At 39.3% G+C, this 16530-nt stretch overlaps 1 protein-coding gene across 3 annotated transcripts in view; it reads left to right on the top strand.

Annotated features, from left to right (window-relative positions):
* The window catches only part of DRC8 (dynein regulatory complex subunit 8), a 126608-nt gene that overhangs the window by 100431 nt on the left and 9647 nt on the right, over positions 1–16530 (top strand). For 2 of the 3 annotated variants that reach the window (XM_081225525.1, XM_081225527.1), the window contains one exon: positions 3907–3979. The exons of the other annotated variant lie outside the window; for it this stretch is intronic. In XM_081225525.1, coding sequence (XP_081081651.1) covers positions 3907–3979 — 73 coding nt within the window. The remainder of the gene's footprint in view (positions 1–3906; positions 3980–16530) is intronic. 3 annotated transcript variants of the gene reach the window in all.

Below are 16530 nucleotides of genomic sequence, written 5' to 3' on the forward strand. Positions count from 1 at the left end.
GGAAGCCTGGGGCTAAGGGAGCCGGTGCAGTAGGAGGTCAGGCCCTCAGGGAGTGGAGCAGGGGAAGAATGGAGAGGGCTTCTGGAGGGGCACACAGAGAATATGCAGCAGAGCCGGTGAAGCCCAGGCTTTAGAGTGTGAGAGCGAGGGCCGGGCTCGCCGTCTGGAAAACGGGTGCCTAGAGAGGCAGGTCATGGTGGTGAGTGGCAGATAAGAGCCTGTGCCTCCCCGTTCACTCTTGGCAGAGGACCTTGCCTTTCCACACAGAGGCAAGGCAGGCCTTCATATCCCACTCCCAACCACAAACTAGGCTTACAGATACGAAGTAGAGGACAAAGATGTGTCACATTTCTGTATTTTTCTAAATCTAATCAAATTCCATTTTCCCATGTGCCAAGACCAGGAAAAGGTCAACATTAGCCGTTCGTTGGCTTCTCCTTCTCCTCTCTCATGTTGCTCTGGGATCCCAAGGCTGATGCAGTCTTCAGGAAAAACAAGGAGAAGGAAGATCACTGTACTGCTGAGATGTCGAGGCCTGAAGGCGGGGGTAGCATCGCCTTCCTCTGTGCCAAGTTCAGCGGAAGGGATCCCGACCACAGCTTCCAGAGCCCCGGAGTACAGAGGAAGAGGTTAGCTTTCCACAGGAGGCAGGGTGCGTGAGCTAGCAGACCTGTTGATTGTGTACAGGTGAGCTCTTGAGTTTTGTATTGTTCTTTAGGCCACTGTGGACTCATCCGCCAAAGGGTCTTTGCCCTTTTCTCTTATATGATCAGGTCTTTGTGTTTCAGGACTAGAGAGAAGGAAGTTTCTTGATGCTTAGAGGACATCATTAGGCTTTGTTTTCTGTGGTCTGCGTAGGCAGAGTGTGACAATCCAGCTAGATGCACTCAGAAGAGCAGAAGACGGTGATAGGTTCTTCAAAGGGAAGTAGGAAGAGGGATAGAGTAAAATTTTCTAAGGCTGTGAGGAGGATCCTGCCACCCTCTCACAGGTAGCAACTTGCTGGTGGCAGGACCTCAGATCAGATGGCTTTGTGGACGCAGCACTAAGCACCTGGCCCAGCCCTTCCCACCTCCTCTGGAAGCCCACCTGCTCAGTTGATGGTAACCTCATCACCCTTCTACTTTGCACTGGCTCATTCCCATTGGTATTAAAACATGCTCACCTCTTTCTGGTCTTAAATTAAAAAAAAAAAAATCTTCCTTGACACCATGTCCCCTTCCAGACATCTCTTCTTCCCCTTCACTTTATAGATCCATCTACCTCAACCCAGTGCAATCTGATTTCTCCCCCATTTTCAAGCGAAACATCCTTGATCAAAAATCAGAACTGATTTCCTTCTTCACTAAATCCAGTGGACATTTCTCAGAACTTGTCTTACTCGACCTCCCAGCAGCATTTGACACCAAAGATGACTCCGTTTTTCCATCTCTTTCCTTAGCTTCCATGACGCCACCCTGTCCTGAATTTCTGCTTTTACCGCATGGCTGCTCTTCCCTGTGTCTAGTACAGGGACTAGACCACTGTGTCAGTGTAGGTACTCCTCTGAGCTCTTCCTGGCTCGTCATCTCTTCCAGCCGGGATACTCTTCCTAGAGGAGCTCTTCTGCTCCTGTGGCTTCGTTACCAGACCTGTGTTTCCAGCCCAGATTTTCTCCTGTGCATCCTTATACATGTCAAGTCTATGGTTTGCTTTTATCCCCCTTGAAAGCTAGTAAGTTAGTCTGTTACTGTTTCATAGATGTTGCAGAAGACATGAGACCTGGGTCAGCGACAAAGGACTTCATTTAAGTATGGTTGAGGGACTTCCTTGGTGGTCCAGTGGTTAAGACTCCATGCTTCCACGGCAGGGGGCACGGGTTCAACCCCTGGTCAGGGAACTAAGATCCCACATGCTGTGAGGTGCGGCCAATAAATAAAGAAATAAGGTTGAAATTTTCTCAGAGCAGCACAAGGAGGGGATTGATTATGTTGCTGACACAGCACACTGTAATTCTAATTTTCTCTTTATGTACTGTACTTGTCTTTGCAAAGTGTGAATCATGATGGCAGCTATTGCCTTGAAAAGTACCATCAAAAGGAGTATTACACATATAATTTAAAATTTTCTAGTAACCATATTTTAAAGAAGTAAAAGAAAGGGCATTTTAATAATATGTTTTATTTAACTGATATGTCTAAAATATTATGATTTCCACATGTAATCAATTAAAATTTTTTAATGAGATATTTTACGTTTTTTTCACACTAAGTTTTTGAAGTCCATGTATATTTTTTACTTAGAGCCCATTTCAGTCTGGATTAGTCACATTGCTAGTGCCCCATAGCCAGATGGAGGTAGTAGCTACGGTACTGCACGGCTCAGGCCTGAAATTTCTCTTTTTCCCCATCCCACCTCCCTGAGATTTCTAACCTGCAGGGGCGTTCAGGCCTTTCCCATCTCCCTTCCCTACCCTCCCTTTGTTTCTGTGAGTTAAGGAAGCCTTTGTTCTTGTCCTTCTGAGTCTGGAGTTGAAGCAGTTCTCTGATTCGAAGAACAGAAGGCCTAGGAGGTTATGGAGGGGATAAATCTGTGAATACTTCTCAAATTATATTTTTTGTCCCTGCCTCATTAACTATTTGTTCTAATGTATGCAATAGCCCCGTCTGATGTTACAAGAACATTACTACATTGGTGTTAACCAGTCTTATGGGTCATCTTTAGGGGCTTCTTGAGAGAAAGTATAATCTCATAAAATATTTTTAGTGTCTAGTAGTAGCATCATGTTCAGATCCTGCCTCAGTGAGGGCTGTGGGCAGGAAAAGCAGTGCAGAGGTGTTGAGCCTAAGGTGCTCAGGGAGATGTGAAACAGAGTTGGCGTGAAGACCTTACATGTTTAGCTGGCCTTCAGATCAATCAGTGAGCATCAAGAATCCTGTCTTCCACAGTTACTGACTTCAGGTTTTTCTCTTAAGTTGATACTCATCCTGCAGCCTCCTTAAGTGAAGAACTTAAAAATTCTTATTTAAAATATTTTCTCAGTAAAATAGACAGTAAATATAACACCACCAATATTAGCCAGAATGGTAAAGAAGCTAAATATTCTAGTTAAGTGAATATTTGTGAAATTAACATTCAAAATATCACAACTTTTTAATCATTTTAAGCGGAAATATTTAACAATCTATTATAAATCCTCTGTCTCAGCACCCAGGGAGTACTGAATATAATTTCTACTTTCCTTAGGCTATTTGTTGAATTGAATTAAATTACCATGGGGCGGGGTGGGGAGTAGCTGATATTTACTGGGTGGCTGCTCTGCTGAAAGCTGTGCTTATGTTATGACGGCTCTTTGCCCTTAGACTGCTCCCAGTCCAGTTCTGAGTATTTCAAGGGAGGTACTGGGATTTACCTACCAAGGCAGGATTATGTGCACAGGGATTAACCTGCCCAGTCTAGCAAATTGCAGGGCTGGAGTTTGAACCCTAGCAGTCTGCCACTAGAGCCCTTGCTTTTAGGTTCTCTGCCACTAATGTAGACTTCACCACATTAGAAATTATCATCCTCATTTTACAGATGTGGAAACTGAGGCTTAAAAGAATCAACTAACACTTAAAGCCAGTTAGTAAGTGGCTGACCTTTCTTTTTCTTATTTCTCCCTCCTTCCTTTTCCTTTTCTAGAACTTTTTGATTTTGGCCCAAGCAGGGCTTGCACTTGCCAGTCAACACAAATACTTCTTTCTTCTCTCTTGGGTTCACTTGTCGGCCTTTTCCTTTCCTCAGAAAGTATCTTCCATCCTCTTGATACAATATTTATTGTATGACTTTGTTTGCTACGCTACATCTGCTCTGAAATAATTTAGAGAAATATAGCACTTGTCTTTTCATAGTTTATATTCTAAAGCAATTGACTGCTTTTTTCCCCAGAGAGATCGGAACAATTATCAGGTCATTAGGATGCTGCCCTAGTGAAGGAGAGCTACATGATCTGGTTGCAGAGGTAAGTAGGGCTAAGAAAGTTCCATTCAGCAGACTCTCTGCGCGACTCTATCTTCTTGTAATTAAAAAAAAAAAAAAATCCTTACCTGAAGTGAAAAATGCCCTAAACTACCAAATGTGCTTAGTGAAGACATTAGGACAGCTATATGAATTAGCAAATCAACAGGATCTGCAAGAATTAATATCAGACCTTGAAGAAATGTTTATGACCAGGTAATGCAATGGGTCAAGTAAGGACCTCACTTTAGATATTACCCACTTTATAATTAGTTGAAGAAAGGCCAGTAGACACAGGGGACTGACTATATGCAGAGGGAATATTGACAGATGAAGGAATATAGTAAATAACGTCATTTCAAAGGGGATAGAAGTAGTAGAGACTACAGAATATATTTGGGGAAATATAACTAACTTTCAGAAGCAGTAGTAAATAAAATAATAACTACCTTGACACTGAATTTTGAAAATGCTTATTTGTAATAGTGTAGATGAGTTGCTGGAGGGAATTATCTCATAAAGCGGTGATGAACAGCCCAAGACCAGAGAGCTTCATGCCCTGTTTGGTTTTCCAGAAAAGTGTCCAATCTGATTTCAAGTACAGCTTTCAGTTCAACAAGGCAGAGGTGGGCTTCCCTGGTGGCACAGTGGTTGAGAATCCGCCTGCCGATGCAAGGGACACGGGTTCGTGCCCCGGGCCGGGAAGATCCCACATGCTGCGGAGCGGCTGGCCCCGTGAGCTACAACTACTGAGCCTGCGCGTCCAGAGCCTGTGTTCCGCAACGGGAGAGGCCACAGCAGTGAGAGGCCCTCGTACCGCAAAAAACAAACAAACAAAAAACAAGGCAGAGGCCTGAAGGGAAAAAAAACTACCTGGGCAACCACCAGGAGAAGAATCTTTTCAGAATTGCTTATCTAGGTATGTGGGTTTTGGTGGAGGCCAGGGATCAACAAAGAGGATAAGGAGAAAGGCAAGGAAGTGTGATTTTATTTTTCTCCTTCTTCCTTGCACCCAGCACAGTACTTGCTTCTTCAGTGTTACACAGAAGAGAAGGAGTTGTGACTCTGGGTGAGTCGCTTAACCTCTGTGAATATCAGTTTCTCCATAATGACACCTACTTCAGAGTTTGCTTCAAAGGTAAATGAAATAATGTATAAGAAGACATGTTTTCGGCTTCCCTGGTGGCGCAGTGGTTGAGAATCTGCCTGCTAATGCAGGGGAGAGGCCGCGATAGAGGCCCGCGCACCGCGATGAAGAGTGGCCCCCGCTTGCCACAACTAGAGAAAGCCCTCGCACAGAAACGAAGACCCAACACAGCCAAAAATAAATAAATTAATTAATAAACTCCTACCCCCAACATCTAAAAAAAAAAAGACATGTTTTGAATCCTAAAGCACATGGAAGGTTAGAAAGATGACTCTGTTGCTCCACGTTAGCATTTTGATAACTAAAAAGAAGTACCAGTTTTTCATTAGCATTTAAAAGTATTCAGTAAAGCAGGAAATTGTTTTTTCATTTGGGGATCCAGTAAAGGTATTATTACTGAGCGGGGCGGGGGGAGAATCTGTTTTCCTTCATTGGTCCTCACTGTTTTAAAAAAAAGGTTTTGATCACTCCCGTAAAGTGATCATCATCAAAGCTAGAATTTGTGTTAGGGAGAGGAAAGTTGGCACTGTGGAAGACCTAGGAACTGGAAGATGAATTTACAGCGAAATCATAATTATTGTGTGTAATTGAGTAGAGTAAGGGAGCAGTAATGAAAATGTCTCTGAAAGTCAGTAGATGAGAAACTTTAGAGCCTAATTCTTTTATGGTTTGTTTGTATGTTTTAATCCGTAGCAGGGATCAGCAAACCACAACCCCTGGGCCAAAGCCCCTGGGCCACAACCCCTGGACCAGTCCACCACCTGTTTTTGTAAATAAAGTTTTATTGGAACACAGCTAGACTCATTTACTTACATATTATCTATGGCTGTTTACTTACTACAAGAACGGAGTTAAGAGACCATATGGTTTGCAGAGCTTAAAGGATCTGGTCCTTTACAGAAAAAGTTTGCCAACTCCTGATCTATAGGTTTCTCTGGCAAAGTAGAGCAAATACCACATCTAGTGTCAGGAGATCTAGGTTCACATCCCATAGCTACCACTTACGGCCATGTCGCCTTTGGTGAGCCACTTAATCTTTCAAAGCCTGGTTCCACATCTGCAAAAGGAATGCAACAATACCATAGTGTTTTTATGAAGATTAAATTTAATAACTGTGAGGAATCAGCTGTTACTTTGTGGGCCCTCAGTGCATATTTGGGTTTGCTTGCTCTGTAGGTGGCTCTCTACCAAAATGCCCCCATGGGTTTGGGTAGTTAACCACAGTAGGTGCTCAGATCCCAATGTTTTATTTTGTCTTTACAGTTTTCTTAGGTACATTGACACAACTTTTGAAAATTACAGATATTTAGAACAGTTATGGACAAGTAGGGATCACTGAGCTGTCTAAGCCCATAAATGTTTTTCTATACTTGCTCACAACACAGTTTATTTTGATTAAATTCTAACCAAATGCTTAAAGAGCTTTGGGTGCGACTACCCTTTTTGAAGTTTCCCAAATAACTAAGAGGAAAAAAAGCATGTAGATATTTGTATGATTCAAATACATTTAGAAAATCAAAGCTACATAATAGTAAACATCTAGGGGTAAATGTCATGTTGCTAAATGCTCTGTCATAGTTTCAGAACTAAAACTGTTTCTGCCTCATTTGCTCTGAAATGAAATAATGACTATGCTTTAAAATTCTTCTGTAAAAAATTGAAATCTGTGTGTGGTTCTCTAGTTGTCATTTACTTGAATTTTAGTGTCGATGCATACTAACTTTCAGCCCTCCACTTCCTGGAGATCAACTTGAAATCTGATGTATCTCTTGAAATAGATCATTTAAAAAATCACTTAATATTCTGTAGTCAGCCACTTGCCCCAAATAATCTCTGCCTGTGTGGAATATCACAAAACCCAGCAACTGTGAGAAAGGTTAATAAAAATTTTGCCAACATACAGCTTACTAAACAATTCTTTCTTTAATATTAATTTAGAACTATCTAGGATCTTCAGTGTGCAAGAGCTGGGAGGAGATAATGGCATTTTAGTACAAGTGGAAAGGATATTTAGAGGTCTATATCCTTTAAAGTTCAAACCTAAGTGGTATTATGGAGAATTTAAAGTAATTACAAAGGAGAACTAAAAGATGTTTGGAAAATAATACCAATGTTGGTGAGATCATTATATTGCACAGTGATTTAAAAAAAAGGTAAATTCATCAGGAAGTTTAAAAATCATAAATGTCTATGTACTAATAACAGAGCTTTAGTATACAGTAAGCAGAAATGGACAGATTAGAGGGAGAAACAGACAATTCCACAATCACAGATGAAGATTTCAGTAACCCTCTCTAAGTAATTGATAGAACAGCTACATAAAATATCAGCAAAGATATAGAAGATACAAACTACATCATCAACCATTCTGACCTAATTGTTATTTATAGAACACTAACCCCAACAACCACAAAATACATGTTCTTTCCAAGTGTACATGGGATGTTCATTAAGATAGATTAAGTACTGGGGCATAAAACAAGTCATAACAGATTTTTAAAAATTAAAATCATACAGGATATGTTTACTTATACCAAAAAAAAAGAATTAAATAGAGATCAACTGAGAATAATATCACTAGGAAATCCTCAAATACTTGGAATTAAGCAACATACTTTTTTTTTTTAAGATTTTTTAATGTGGACCACTTTTAAAGCAATACTGTGCTACAGTATTGCTTCTGTTTTATGTTTTGGTCCTTTGGCCCTGAGGCATGTGGGATCCTAGCTCCCCGACCAGGGATCGAACCCGCATCCCCGGCATTGGAAGGTGAAGTCTTAACCACTGGACCACCAGGGAAGTCCCTAAGCAGCACACTTCTAAATAACTCACGAATCAGAGAAGAAATCACAAGGGGAATTAGAAAATATTTTTCCCTGAACAATAATGAAGATACAGTGTGTCAAACTTTGTGTCATGCAGGTAAAGCAGCACTTAGGGGACAGTTTACCACTTTAAGTGTTTATATTAGAAAAGACAAAAAGATCTAAAAGTAATTATCTAAATTCTCATCTTAAGAAACCAGAAAAAGAAGAGCAACGTAAACCCAATATAAATAGAAGGAAGAAAATTATAAAGAGCAGAAATCAGTGAAATACAAGATGAACAGAGAAAATCACTGAAAGCAAAATACTGGTCTTTTCAAATACAACTGATAAACCTATAGCTAAGGACATTAAGATACAAATTACCAATGTCAAGATTAAAGGAAAGCACAGGGAGCTATATTCAATATCTTGTAATAACCTATAAGGGAGAAGAATCTGAAAAAGAGTATATATATATATATATATATATATATATATATATATATATATATATAACTTTTCTATATACCTGAAACTAACACAACATTGTAAATCAACTATACTTCAATAAAAATTAAAAAATTATCTTTCAATTTAATTATGAAATTTCCCTTCTACCAATTCTTAATAGTATGAGATCTGTAGTCACTGATCCCTGCTTCTTGAAGTAAAAATTAAAGAGTAACTTCTGTGTTAAAAAAAAAAAAAACGATAAAGGAGGAGTTATCATTATCCTTCAGACATTTTAAGAGGATAATAAGGAAACATTATGAAAAACTTTATGCCAATAAATCTGGCAACTTAGATAAATGGACCGATTCCCTGACAGACAAAAATTACCAAAACTGACCCAAGAAAAACTGGAGAATTTGAATAGTCTCATATCAATTACCAAAATTAAATTTATAATTAAAAATTTCCCACAAAGAAAGCTAGAGATTCAGATGACTTCACTGGTGAATTCTCTCAAACATTTATAGAAGTAGTACCAATTCTATACAAAAATCCTTCTGAAAATATTATAGGAAAGAACACTTTTCCAACTCACTTTCTGAGGCTAGTATTACTCTGATACCAAAACCAGACAATCATATTACAAGAAAAGAAAACTATGGACCTTATTAACATAGATGCAAAAGATCCTTAATAAAATTTTACCAAATCAATTTCAACAATATGTTAAAAAGGGTAATACATCTTGAGCAGGTGGGGTTTATCCCAGAAATTTAAGGTTGGCTTAACATCAATCAATGTAATTTACTACATTAACAGGACAAAGTAGATAAACCATATGATCATTTCAATAAATACAGAAAAAAACACTGAAAAAATTCAACACCCATTGAAGATAAAAATATCCAGCAAACTAAGAATAAAAGGAAGCTCAACCTGGCTGAGGGCATCTACAAAAAAACCTAAGGCTAACATCTTACTCAGTGGTGAAAGCTCAATGCTTTTAACCTAAAATCAGGAATGTCTATGTTCATCACTCCTGTTCATCATAGTACTTGAAGTCTTAGCCAGTGCAACAAAGCAAGAAACAATAAAAAATACACAGTTTGGAAAATAGGAAGTAAAACTGTCTTTATTTCAAACAACACGATTGTTCATCTAGAAGATCCTAAGAAATTTACTAAAAGCCATTAGAACTAATATATGGATTTAACCAGGTCACAGGCTACAAAGTCAACATACAAAGTTAATTATATTTCTATAAACTAGAAATTAACAATTAGGAAAATGAAGTTAAGCAAGCAGTTCCATTCACAATAACATAAAAAGTGAAATAATGAAATTTAACAGAGGCAAGACATATACACTGAAAACAAACATTGTAGAGGGAAATTAAGATCTAAATAAATGCATAGATATACCTGTTTGTGAATTAGAAAACTCAATATTTTTAAGATGGCAGTTCTTCTCAGATTGATCTATAGATTCAATACATTCTCAGCCAAATCACAGCAAGCTGTTTTTTGTTTGTTTGTTTGTTTGTTTGTTTTTGCGGTACACGGGCCTCTCACTGTTGTGGCCTCTCCCATTGCGGACGGAGCACAGGCTCCGGACGTGCAGGCTCAGCGACCATGGCTCACGGGCCTAGCCGCTCTGCGGCATGTGGGATCTTCCCGGACCGGGGCAAGAACCCGCGTCCCCTGCATCGGCAGGTGGACTGTCAACCACTGTGCCACCAGGGAAGCCCCACAGCAAGCTTTTTTGAAGAAATTTACAAGCTGACTCTAAAATTTGAATGGAAAAGTGAAAGACCTAGAACAACTGAAATAATTTTGACAAGAAAGGGCAAAGTTGGACTTACACTACCTCATTGCAAGATTTACATGAAGCTGCAGTAATCAAGACAGTATTTTATTTGTACACATATTGTGTGGTATTGTGCACAGTGTGATATTGTGTACACTGGTCTGATTGCTGTGGCTAGGACTTCCAATATTATGTTGAATAAAAGTGGCAAGGGTAGGCATTCTTGTCTTGTTCCTGATCTTAGAAGAAATACTTTCAGCTTTTTACCATTGAGTATGATGTTGGCTGTGGGTTTGTCATATATGGCCTTTCTGATGTTGAGGTATATTCCCTCTATACCCATTTTATTGAAAGTGTGTATCATAAATGGATGTTGAATTTTGTCAAAAGCTTTTTCTGCATCTATTGAGATGATGATATGATTTTTATTCTTCAGTTTTTTAATGTGGTGTATCAAATTGAAAATTGATTGATTTGCAAATATTGAACCATCCTTGCATGCGTGGGATAAATCCCACTTGATTATGGTGTATGATCCTTTTAATGTATTGTTAATTTGGTTTGCTGACATTTTGTTGAGAATTTTTGTGTCTATGTTCATTAGTGATACTGGCCTGTGATTTTCTCTTTTTGTGGTGTCTTTGTCTGGTTATCGTATTAGGGTGATTCTGTCCTCATGGAATGTTCCTTTCTATTCAATTTTTTTGGAATAGTTTGAGAAGGATAAATGTTAACTCCTCTTTAAATGTTTTGTAGAATTCACCTGTGAACCTTCTGATCCTGGACTTTTGTTTGTTGGGAGTTTTTAAATTACTGATTTGATTTCATTGCTGGTAATTGGTCTGTTCATATTTTCTATTTCTTCCTGGTTCAGTCTTGGGAGATTGTATGTTTCTAGGAATTTATCCATTTTTTTCTAGATTGTTTATTTTATTGGTGTAAAATTGTAATCTCTCATGATCATTTGTATTTCTGTGTCCAGTTGTAAGTTCTCTTTCATTTCTGATTTTATTTATTTGGGCCCTCTCATTTTTTCTTGATGAGTCTGGCTAAAGTTTTATCAATTTTGTTTATCTTTTCAAAGAACCAGCTTTTAGTTTCATTGATTTTTTTTAAGTCTATTTCATTTATTTCTGCTCTGGTCTTTATGATTTCTTTCCTTCTACTAACTTGGGGTTTTGTTTGTTCTTCTTTCTCTAGTTGATTTAGGTGTAAGGTTAGGTTGTTTATTTGAGATTTTTCATGTTTCCTAAGGTAACCTTGTATCAGTATAAACTTACCTCTTAGAACTGCTTTTGCTGAACCCACAGGTTTTGGATCATCATGTTTTCACTTTCATTTATCTCTAGGTATTTTTTTATTTCCTCTTTGATTTCTTCAGTGATCCACTGGTTGTTTAGTAGCATATTGTTTAGCCTCCATATATTTGTGGGTTTTTGCAGATTTTTTCTTGTAATTGATTTCTAGCCTCATAGCATTGTGGTTGGAAAAGATGCTTGATATGATTTCAATTTCCATAAATTTACCAAGGCTTGTTTTGTGGCCTAGCATCTATCCTGGAGAATGTTCCATGTGCCCTTGAAAAGAATGTATTCTGCTGCTTTGGGGTGGAAAGCTCTATAAATATCAATTAAGTCCATTTGGTCTTATGTGTTATTTAAGGTCTGTATTTCCCTATTGATTTTCTGTCTAGATGATCTGTCCATTGATGAAAGTGGGGTGTTAATGTCCCCTACTATTGTATTACTGTTGATTTCTCTTTTTATGTCTGTTAATATTTGCTTTATGTATTTAGGTGCTCCTGTGTTTGGTGAATATATATTTACAGTTGTTATATCTTCTTGTTGGGTTGATCCTTTTATCATTATATAATGTCCTTCTTTGTCTCTTGTTACAGTCTCTTCATTTTGCCTAATTCTCTTTGTTTATTTCTACGTATTAGGTAGGCCAGTTTTGTTTCCCAATCTTGGAGTAGTGGCCTTATGTAGGAGAGTCCCATGGGGCCCAGCAGCACACTCCCCTCTGGTCACCAGAGCTATATGCCCCCTCTGTAGGCTGCGTGTGTCCTTCTATTGTGGCAGGGCTGACTACTGTGGGCATGCTGGTAAGCGGGGCTGGTCCCCAGCCCAGTTGGCTGCAAGGCCCTGCCTCCTGCAGTGGCTGTGGTCCTGCTGGAGGGTGGGGTAGGCTTCCCGTGTGGTTGGCTGAGCAGCCTGGTGAGGGGAGGCAACCACTGCCGGCCCACTGGGGGGCAGGGCTTGGTCCATCCAAGGCTGTCTGTATGGCCTGGGGAGGGGCATTAGACAGGGGCTGCTGCCAGCTCACTGGTGGTTGGATAAGCCCCCAGCACGAATATGCTAGAGGGAGGATTCCAAATGACACTTGCCAGTGCTGGTGTCATTGTGGTAGAAGAAGCTCCCAGAAATGGCTGCTGCCAGTGTCTTCATCCCTCGGAGGTCCAGCTGCTTCCTGCCTCTTTGGGAGGCTCTCCAAGATTAGCAAGTGGGTCTGACCCAGGCTTCTTTCAAACTACTGCCTCTGTGCTAGGATTCAGAGTGTGTGAGATTTTATGTGTGCCCTTTATGAGTGGAGTCTCTCTTTCCTACAGCCCTCCAGCTCTCTTATACACAAAGTCAGACATTCTGGGGGCTCATCTTCTGGTACAGGACCCCTGAGCTAGGGAGCCCAACATGGGGCTTGAACCTTTTGCTCCTTGGGGGGAACCTCTGCAATTGTGAGTATCCTCCTATTTGTGGGCTACCTACCTAGGGGTATGGGTTCTGGCAATACAGTGTCTCCAGCCCCCCTGCCTGTCTTGTTATGGTTACTTCTTTATATCTTTAGTTGTGAAAAGTCTTTCCTGATAGTCTTCAAATAATTCTCATAGGGAGCTGCTTTGTAAGTAGTTGTAATTTTGGTGTGCCTGTGGGAAGGTGTGAGCTTAGGGTCTTCCTACTCTGCCATCTTGGCCACACCCCCAATCCATCACCTTAATATAATCCTTGTTAGTGTTTCAGTGCGCTTCCTCCCATATTATTTTCCTGTACATGGTTTTAACATGACAGTAATCTTATAGTAGAGTTCGGTATATACAGTTTTGAACCTCGCTTTTTTCCCTAATTATATCACAACGATTTTCCATGTTATTACAAAAATTTCGTTATTAAAAAAATACATGCTGATTAAAATTGGACAAGAAGAAAGTAGGGGAGTGATCTCTCGTATCCATCACTCAAACACAACCAGAATATTTTACCTTTTTTACTCAATATTACATCAAGATGATTCTTCCATACTATTATCTAATTTTTAAAAAGTAACATTTTAAGAAGGAAATCCTGTCATATACAGTAACATGAATGAAACTTGGAGATATTATGATATGTGAAAATGCTAGTCACAAAAAAGACAAATACTTCATGATTCCACTTACATGAGGTATCTAAAGTAGTCAAACTCTTAGAAAGCCTAGGGACTTCCCTGTGGTCCAGTGGCTAAGACTCCATGTTCCCAATGCAGGGGGCCCAGGTTTAGTCCCTGGTCAAGGAACTAGATCCCACATGCCACAACTAAGTGTTTGCATACCGCATCTAAAGATCGCGCATGCCGCAATGAAGATCCCACTTGCCACAACGAAGACCTGGCACAGTGAAATTAATTAATTAATTAATTAATTAATTAATTAATTAAATATTTAAAAAACCCAGAAAGTCTGTTGTTGAAGATACATAGAGAGTTTGAGTAAAATTGCTTCATAAAATATAAAAACAGTGATATTTTTAAATTAACATGTTGTTATAAATGTGATTTTAAATATTTCTGTGGACCTAATAAAGTTTATACAGTATTTGCATATTTATTGTGCTAACCAAATCTCAACCCAGGATAGAGCTTTTCCTCCAGTCTTATTGCAACACAATTTTAAACAATTGCTTTTGATATAAATGGGTAGGGGATTACCTTAGTGGTAATTGCTTCAATACTTAACTGCCTCTGTCAAACAGGAGAGGGCTCTACTAGGAGTAGGGAGGGACACTCAATGCCTCCGTGGAGAGAAAATGAAACTGAAGGGTGTGAAACAATTAGTGTAGCTGGAGCCTCTTACCCTCCCCACCCCAACCCTGACCTGAGGATAAAATGGGGAAATTAATGGCTTGACAGCCGCTGAACTCCCCCCATCGCTTCAAATTATAGAAACTTACAGTTGGAAGGGACCTTATTGATTATGTGGTTTAGCCACCTGTTGATTCTTAGACTTTCTGATAGTCCAGCCAAAAGATGATTCAGTCTTTTTTGGTACTTCCAGTACTAAGAAAGAGACTTATAACCCAAAAGAAGTACATATCCCAATTTTTATACAACAGCCTCTGGAATGTTTGGAGAAAATAATTTTTCTAAAGTAGGTAGCTTTAAGATTTTTTATTTGTAAAGATAATATAATTGGCAAATGCCAATGAATTTTTGTTATTATTTTATTCTATCCAAAGTAGAGAAATATTTTCTAAATTGTATTTGTGTTTTGGTTTTGAAACATGATTTATGTCCAAATTTGTATATGTGGTATTCAAGTTGAACTTGAAGTATCTCCTTGTTTTTATATTTTTTACTATAAGTAGCTTTAAAAAATCATATGTGTATCTTATTTGGTGACCTGGAGCTAGATGAAATGTAGGTGCTTTATAAACCATCTTAACTACTGGTATTATCTTGCTTTCTTGAAGCATGAAATAGTTCGGTTTATTGACTGATTGTATGTCACTGGGGAGAAATGAATTTTCACTGTGTTTTATTATACCTATCAGTAAGTTCAGCGTTAAAATAAATAATGCTTTAATGAGAAAAGAGATGGCCTGATGGTTTCACTATGGGAATGAGAGAAAGAACCCTGGGCTATGATCCCATCAGAACACCTGACCGACTTTGAGGACCAAGATAGGCACTTCACTTCCCTGTGCCTGAGTTTCCTCAGAAGCAAAACAGATTAAGAAAATTGACTTTTACCAAAATAGAGTGAGAAACAGTATTTTTCTCATGCTTTGAAACTTAGATAAATGTTGCTTTTTTAAAAAAAATCCCACAGTATTTACATATTTATTGAGGCTTCTCTGTATTGGGCAAAAGGATGCAAAGAGACTATGGACTGTCTGAAGGCACTGTGCTAGCCTTGTGCAGGTGGCCCCTTTGTGTGGCAAGGAAGCAGTGTCTTCAGGTCGCCTCTACCACCATAGTTCTTTGGAGGAGGAGAAGCCAGGTGTATCAGGGCGGACACCTGCTGGCAGGCTATTAAGATGAATTCACTATAAATGGTACTTGAAGGCTAAGCTGAGGATCTTCCTGCAAAGAGGTTTTATTTGCTTTGCATTCATAAATGCTACTGAGATTACTTTCTAATTATTGTCTCGTTTCAAGCTCATAAGCCTTTCTCTTAGATGAAACAGACTAGATTATAACTTACTTTGCCTCATTCATGTTTGTAGTAACAAGATATATTTGTTTTGTTTGTTTTTGTCTTTTGAAGAGTAGGGAGGTGTTTGGTGGCTGTCTATTATTCTCCCTCTCCTATCAGTCCAGGAAGCATGTAGGGGAACAGCAAAGGAGCAGACATCACTGCTGGTAATCCACATACCCTGTCCTCTAGGCAGGGATCCAGGGCTCAAGGGACAAGATATTAGCCTAGCAGTTTAATACATTCAGGTCACATTCCATGTGACATTTTACAGATAGGAGGCAAGATCAAACTTCTGTAAAAAGTTGGGTCCATATGGTGGGTCAAGGAGGATGTGTCTAAAATTTTAGCACCAGAGATTGATTCTTTTAGGAGGTATCATTGCATGATACAGAATCAGAAGTGATTAAAATAATGATAATCGGGCTTCCCTGGTGGCGCAGTGGTTGAGAATCTGCCTGCTAATGCAGGGGACACGGGTTCGAGCCCTGGTCTGGGAGGATCCTACATGCCGCCGAGCAGCTAGGCCCGTGAACCAGAACTACTGAGCCTGCGCGTCTGCAGCCTGTGCTCCGCAATAAGAGAGGCCGCGATAGTGAGAGGCCCGCGCACCGCGATGAAGAGTGGCCCCCACTTGCCACAACTAGAGAAAGTCCTCACACACAAACGAAGACCCAACACAGCAAAAATAAATTAATTAATTAACTCCTACCCCCAACATCAAAAAAAAAAAGATAATCATAATAATTCAAGGCTCACAAAGAACCTTTATGTCATATCTCATGTAAGGTTCACAACAATGTGCATGTGTGTGTGTTTGTGTGTGTGTGTATAAAGTTTGCTAGAGCTGCTGTAACAAAGTACCACAAACAGTGGCTTAAACAACAGAAGTTTAT

This window comes from Mesoplodon bidens (assembly GCF_964165515.1).
Source record: "Mesoplodon bidens genome assembly, chromosome: 2".
NCBI lineage: Eukaryota > Metazoa > Chordata > Mammalia > Artiodactyla > Ziphiidae > Mesoplodon > Mesoplodon bidens.